Source organism: Montipora capricornis, chromosome 8, assembly GCF_036669925.1.
Source record: "Montipora capricornis isolate CH-2021 chromosome 8, ASM3666992v2, whole genome shotgun sequence".
NCBI lineage: Eukaryota > Metazoa > Cnidaria > Anthozoa > Scleractinia > Acroporidae > Montipora > Montipora capricornis.
Window position 1 is genome coordinate 42116218 of NC_090890.1, and position 7500 is coordinate 42123717.

Sequence of the window (7500 nt, forward strand, 5' to 3'; positions counted from 1 at the left end):
GCCAACGAGGGTTGACCACTGCTTCGTCACCGAGATGTCTTTCAAAATGTCACGTTAGTCATAGCGCAAAGGAAGATGGGATGGAAAAAGACGAGCTCATCAATTTTTCACATTCTGCGACGCGCTCGTTTCGATGCAAAGGCGGCTTGAAATAAACTACTGTAAACTTTTTTTAAGACGATAAAATTAATCTGCAGAGCTGATGGGGGAGTTTATTCCCCACTGGATAGGGGTGTTCCAAACTAGAAATCCCTGTACGGTGGTCAATTTACATTATCAACTCCGTTGATAAAGCCAAAAAGTTTGTATAAATCCTGTGTATTGGATGGAGCTCTTTGTATAATTTGTCTCTTATATTGGAAGTATTAATAATTTCGCAGCTTGAGTTTCTCCCTGAAAATATTGAACCTTTTAGGCTACGCTTACACGGGTCCAGACAAATTTTGGCCCGGACGAATTTTGTACCTGGACCGCCTGTTTACTTTGAACTGTGAAAATTCTATTACAGATCGCAATGGTGTTTTAAAATACATGGGTCGATGAGACCAGTGAGACCAGTCGCGGCATATGAATGGCTTTTTTAAAATCTCTGCTGTGATTGGTTAAGCTTATGCTTTTAGCCAATCACGTTGTAGTGAGGTGCAGTACGCGGCAAATCAAATATGGCTTTCTGGTCTGTGACTTTTTCCACGACGGGTTGTTTTGTGAGCTGTACATGCATACCAGGAAATTCAGTCAAATGTGGACGTTGCCTCGATCGATGAAAATCGGAGACAATGGCCATTTCTAGCAACGTGTACTGCAGTAGCTCAGCTAATCCGGCTAAACTGAAACCGATGCATGCAACTGTCGCTCGTCTCCTCATAACTATATCGTGCTTTTGTTAGTTTCAAATTTGATTTTAAACAGAGCGAAATGTAACTTTACAAAAGTAACAAATTGCGGCCTTGAAACATTTTTGCTTAGCAAGAAAAAAACGTTAGTACATTCCATGCCTTAACCGCGCTAACTGTGCCCAAACCTTGCACGGTTCGGGTGTTTTCACGAGTCTGTACGCATACTGGAACCGTGCCGGTCAAAAAGTTAACCTGCTTTTTTTAGGTCTTAAACTTGCACACTTAGCCGTTCAAAAATTCGTCCAGTTCCACCGGTCCCGTGTGAACGCAACGAAGAACCGTGCAAGTTTTTGTCCGTGCACAAGTTTGTCCGGATCAGTGTAAACGGGGTCTTAATCATTGTTTAATTCGGTGACAGTGCAACCATTTATACCTTTAAAAACTTGTCTTTTATTTTGTTCCAAACTATCTTAAGACATCTTGAGGACTACTCTTCTATGGTAAACTGTTTCCAATGTCGGCTCCAGCACTTGCGTGTTTTTTAAAAAAGTTATTATTATTGAACACGGCAGTTTCGCAAATGCAAAAAGAAGAAAAAAGAAGAGAATTACAAAATAAATTAGTAATACAGGAGTGCAAAGATGAACTGCATGAAGCTTACAATGCACTTATCACTAAAACAAAAACTGAGTAAATCAATAAGTGGTGTATAAGGTAGGACGATCCTCCTTAAAATAACTTACCCCACAAAGAAAGAAATCTATGCAATTTGTTATAAATATTTAATTTGTGTTTAAAGCGGATTAAAATGCTCTCAAACGTTAGCTTTCCGTCACATGAACTAGTCGAGAAGATATGATATTTTGCAATTAGTGAAGTGACATTAAGTGTCCGTTTGTTCTCGACCACGATTTTATTGTGGTATCCGTATAGGGCAACGCATTCTGTTATGGAAATAAAATGATTTGTTTTTTGACACAATATCAGGCAACGAGTATTGTCTAAACTTATTTCAGACGCAAAGGATTTCACTACATTTGCCAAGTGATTTGACCATTTTGTTGTCCACTTGTACTCCAGTCCAAGAGGTCGTTCCGAGGTTGTCCTGTTTATAATGTTGTCGCAAAGGCAAAGGACATGGATGGGTCCAGTAAATGATATTCATTGCCTTGCTCTAATCTGGGGGCGGTACCAGAAAATTCCTCTCGCACACTATCTTGAGTTTTGGTAGAAAATGATTCATTGAATTTGTGAATGCGCTCATATCGATTCTGCAACACAGAAAATTGATGTTTCTTCTGTATACAAATCAGATTTCGCAGATCCGACTACCTTTGAAAGGTCGTTTGAAACAGGCGGAAATAGTGTGGGTCCAAGGACTGAATGATCCTTGCGCCCGCACGCCATGCGACATAAATATACCCCAATTTCTGTTGTCGAGTAACTTTTGCCTGACCGCGTGTTAACTTACTTGGAATGGTATGGTGAGCATGGAAAGGGGTCTGTATCATGTTCTTTCTTCCTAGCTTCCGTTTTTAATGTTGCATTATCTCTACCTTTTGTCCACCGAAATGGTGGCTTACAAGCCTTAGCACTATGTTCAAATATTCTCTGGAGGCATGGAATTATTGATTGACCAACCAATGTTAAAAGACGTGCTGACATTTGTCCAGTTGATCTTATCTTCATGCAATTTCCTTTCGCCTCATCATGTTATTATATCGGTCGGCGTTTGCGAGTCAGTGCTCTCATTATGAATTTGCAATGGCTGGATTTCGTCGGCAGGGCCATTGCTGCATTTCTTTTTTTTTGAAACCTTGTAAAAATAATGTTTAAGGAGACCTACCTTTTCAGTGTCATCCATTATGAGAGTTCCGTCAAATAGCTTTAATTAGCGAGATTGTCAATTTGTATTTGGTGTTCCTGGTTCCTTTGTCAGTAACTTCCAGTTTGAAGGACGATCTCGCTCCCAGAGTCATCTATCCCTTGACCAGCGGTCGGGAAAGAAAGGCCCTGGTCGAATCCAAAAAAAGGGCCATATTTGATTGGGTGTTGAAAGACGGTTTCATTTGATGCCATTTTAAAAAAGATGGATTTCTTCTTCTGATTTTTATCTACACGAAGTTGAAGATGATCTACAAATAAATATTTGTACAACTTACCAGTTCCGTAAAGTTTTTGTTTTTGAAAATACAGCAACTGTCACTTGCGTGACACCAGATACTGAAATTTGGTTATTTTTTATTCTCCGCAGTTTAAACGTTTCGAGTTTATTAGGAGATGCGTTTATACTCATGTGCACTGTCTCGCGGGTGAAAAGTGCGCGCTTTCATGGCAAGGTGAACTCCAGTGTTTTTGTTGATTTCCTCAATTGATTTCCACCAACCGTCTCCCCTCACGCAAGCGCAGTTATTCAACCGAAACCAGAGTTTTCTGGTTCTGGTTTTGGCGCCCATTCCGCTGGACAAGGGTAAACGGATGCTCTAGGAACTAGATTTGGATGAAGCAAGCATGTGCACCAGCACCAACGCATGTGCATGGACTTGTTGTTGTCAATGCTAACAAAAAATGCAATTTCTGACAGTTTTAGCCTGCGAAATTGGCAGAAATGGATCCGGTTGTCTGGTGGGGATTATGGGTAATGTGTCGTACAAATAGTGAGCCGTTAGGGATTTGTATCAGTCTAGGTTCAGCTTTCTTCGCCTACTTTTATAGTTAACTTTTCCCCTTATCCTCCATGGGGTAGTGGCACTTGCATAGGGTTTGGAGAATACGTTCCCTCATTCCCGAAGGGTTTTGGGTTTTCGTATCCGGCAGGTGCCTAGTGCACTTTACCTTTAACAAGTTTTTATAGGAGGTCAGTACCATCAAGTATGTTAACGTGTTATGCTGGAGCGGAGTTTGTATGCATATGGCATGGAAAATAAACCGGCTTGCGGCGCTTGCTGTCCTACATACCCATGTATCTACACCGTTGTGTTGTGATTGAGTTAGTCGAGTACGTTGTGTCTGATTGGGTAGTGGAGTCAAAATGCATAATGATCAAAATGCTACTGATGATTAATAGTGTCAAGTGGCGTCCGTATAATGTAAAAATCAATTCAATCGGCGGAATTATTTTCTTCGAAGTGCTGGCGGAATTATTTTCTTCGAAGTGCTGGTGATGGAGATGCAAGGGCGGATCTAGGATTTTGGCTAGGGGGTGCACATGTCAGACGGAAATGCACAGGAAGCTCAAATGTTAGACAATGTATAATACATGCTTTTAAGAGGGTTAGGGCTGTAGTATGATAAATCTGTAAATGATGAGGCAAATAAAAATCTATCATCATCGCGCACATCTTAAGAATGTTAAGTTAATATTATAATTGCTTGTTTACCTGATGAATGTTCTTTTCCTTCACATTTAGAATTGCTGTCTGAGTCAATCACACTAAATACGAAAAAGCACATTTTTTTTTGGTAACCGAGGGGGGTGATCTGGTCAGTTTGCTGTGTTCCACCTAAGCCATCTACCTAATCAGAACAGACCTCCAACAAGTTTATGAATGTAATTAAGCATATTTCAATAGGAGAGCACCATTCGAGTTATTGCAGTTAACATTAACATAAACATCTCAAGGGCGGTTCAAGGGGAGGTGCACTGGGTACACGTGCATGAGATGTAGTGGAAAAGATTGAACAGATGGAAAGAAAGCCCGAAAGAGTACTAACGGTTGTAGATAAGAGTGGCGCCATGCGATGGAACTTGCTGTTTATCGAGAAAACTCATTTCTTCGGAAAGCATGATAATTTTAAAAATCCGTGAATACAGCCGCGTTTCGCACTATTCCTTCTCGCTGAGCCACCTGGCCCTTAGATCAGGGCGCTGGAAGGCTCAGTCGACTAGCTTCAAGCTATCAGTTCCCACTTCCAGTGTGTTTCCAAAATACTGCACTCAGGGTAAAGAAGAAATACATGCAAAGTACAATGGCTAGCGTTGAAGAAAACTGGCAGACAAAAAACTCATCTATCAGCCAAAGAACGAAATTTGTTTTCAACAAGGAGATACTCAGCGATGTGAAGTTCATTGTTCCCGTGTCGAATGACAAAAGTGAAATCGAAAGCAAGGTGATTCCAGCTCACAAATTTGTGCTTGCAATAAGCAGCCCTGTGTTCTATGCCATGTTCTATGGTCCAAGGGCGGACTCTAGGTACGCTATTGAACTGCCTAACTGTGAGTACGAGAGTGTACTGGAGTTTTTTCGTTTCTTGTACAGCGATGAAGTACAGATAACCGGAAGTAATGTCATGCGTGTGCTGTACTTGGCGAAGAAATACTTAGTGCCTTCGCTCGCAGATAAGTGTAGCAAATTTCTTGGAGATAACCTGGGGCCATCCAACGTTTTCTCCATTCTCCCACACGCCGAGAAGTTTGAAGATAAAGAGTTGGAAAATCGATGCTGGGAAGTGATCGAGCTCAATGCAGCCGAAGCTGTGACGTCAAATGATTTTGTTACAGTCGAAGGCTCCCAATTGAAATCTGTGGTAAAGAGGGACAGGTTGAATATTAAGGAAGTGGAATTGTTTAAGGCTGTTGATCGCTGGGCCAAGGACAAATGTGAGAAGCAAGGGTTAGCTGCGGATGGTCAGGCAAAGAGACGAATCATTGGAGAGGAGATCCTAAAAGAAAAAAGATTTTCCTTGATGTCACAAATGGAATTTGCTTCTTTTGTAATTGACTCCAACATATTGAACGTTCAAGAAGTTGGTGACATGATGAAGCACTACAGTAAAGTACTGACATCCCCTTTGCCATTTGCACAGTCTTCAAGGCTTGTCGTTGAAAAACGATGTCGGCGATTCACGCACTTCAAACAGCCTGGAACAAATCATGACGGTCCGTGGTCTTATGTTAGAGGCCCAGATTCGGGCACAGATTGTCTCTGCCTTCGTGTAGACAAGGCTATCAATCTTTTGGGAGTACAGCACTTCGGCTGTAAGGGTGGTGAGTACACAGTTTCCACAGAAGTTACTGATGTGACACGTGGCTCATCACAGGTAAAAGCGTCTGGAACTTATTCATGTGAAAAAGACATGGATCATGCCTATTATGGCTTTAAAGTTTTGTTCAACTCTCCCGTGATTTTAGAGCCGGGGAAAATATACAAAATTATTTCAAACATCAAGGGGCCACAATCATGGTATGGTGAACAAGGGAAAGTATTTTTTGAGACTGCAGGAGTAGGATTTACGATTAGCAAGTCAGATCAGCCTAATAATGGGACCAATGAGACAACAGGCCAGTTTCCAGGCTTCCTTTTCCATTATTTTGGTTAACCATACCTCTGATTAATAACCTAGAAATGATCAGACTGTCATTACCAATACATGTATACAGAACTTTATTGACACTCCCCTCATGGGGTTTTCAGTGACAATATGCTAATTAAGATACCAAAGACAATTAGTGTGTAGACATAAATAATAACATTAAGTAAAGACAAAAATAGTTAATCGTTGATGGTTAAAATTTCTTAATCAACAGTGATCTAAGGTGAGATTAGCCTGTGTAGATGGCGGTATTATTGGCGGGAGAGGCATAAGCCACCGGGAGAATGCGGTGGGGCGCTGTGAAATACCTAGCCTGCGAATACAGCTGCCTCTCATTGTTAACTGCCGCTCGGGCTGGCTCAAGCGGTGGTTAGCGATTAGACGATGCTGTATTCGCGGGACATTACTAAACAACGAAACAGCGAAACTAAGCACCAAAACACCATGTATGATCCCACCATACATTGAATACTAACCGACAAAGGTTAGATTTGAGATTAAACAACGTTTTAGGTCTATTTAGGCCTAAAAAGTTATTGCTCCTAATCTCAGTCTTAATCTGAATCCTAATCTTAATCTCAGTGAATTAGGAGCAATAACATTTTATGCCTAATTAGGCCTACAACGATATTTAATCTCAAACCCAACATTTGTCCGTTAGTATTAAATGTATTGTGGGGTCACACATGGTGTTTTAGTGTTTCATTTCGCTGTTTCGTGGTTTAGTAATGCCCGTATTCGCAGGCTATGAAATACATATTTCAGAGCGCCCCTCCCCATTTGCCGCTTGTTAATTTTTCCTTTCGCCAACAATACTTAGGCTAAGGTGAGATTTAAAAGAGAACACAGACCCAAGTTTGGGGTTTAGGGTTAGGGTTAGGGTTAGAATTAGGGTTAGAGGCCCAAACTACCGAAATGTGTTTTTGATTGTCTGATCCGTTTATTTAGGAAAGTAGCAATACATGAAAAGTTGTAGCGGCAAAGTACACAGTAGGAAAGTATCGAGAATCGAGGAGGATACTTCGGATTAAATCGAAATCCGGATTTTTGAGATCCATCACTTCAGCGTTTTTTTGGGAAAAGATTTGAAAAAAGTATTTTTGACAAGCGGTGACCCATGCAAAAATGGTACACAACAGCTACCGTACGTGACAGTTCAGCCCAAATGCTTTTCCCGCACGATTTCTACCATACGATCGAAGACATAATAGGTCGAAAATAGTTAGGTTTCCTGCAAATTTCACACCGGAAATTACACTACAAGTTTCTTGACAGCAAGAATATTGTTAGCACCTTTCCTACAGCGAAAAAAGCATCTTTTTCGCACCCCCCTGGTTACGGGCTTGCACTT

The 7500-nt window shown here is 41.1% G+C and overlaps 1 protein-coding gene across 1 annotated transcript; it reads left to right on the plus strand.

Annotated features, from left to right (window-relative positions):
- The first annotated feature begins 4753 nt into the window (after positions 1-4753).
- Positions 4754-6522, plus strand: LOC138059261 (BTB/POZ domain-containing protein 2-like). Its single transcript, XM_068904826.1, has one exon. It carries the CDS (start codon positions 4794-4796, stop codon positions 6153-6155), a length of 1362 nt encoding a protein of 453 aa, XP_068760927.1. The 5' UTR covers positions 4754-4793; the 3' UTR covers positions 6156-6522.
- The last annotated feature ends 978 nt before the right edge of the window (positions 6523-7500 follow it).

Bases quoted from the DNA above. Each gene is read 5' to 3' on its own strand.
- LOC138059261 (XM_068904826.1), top strand. From the start codon at position 4,794: ATGCAAAGTACAATGGCTAGCGTTGAAGAAAACTGGCAGACAAAAAAC.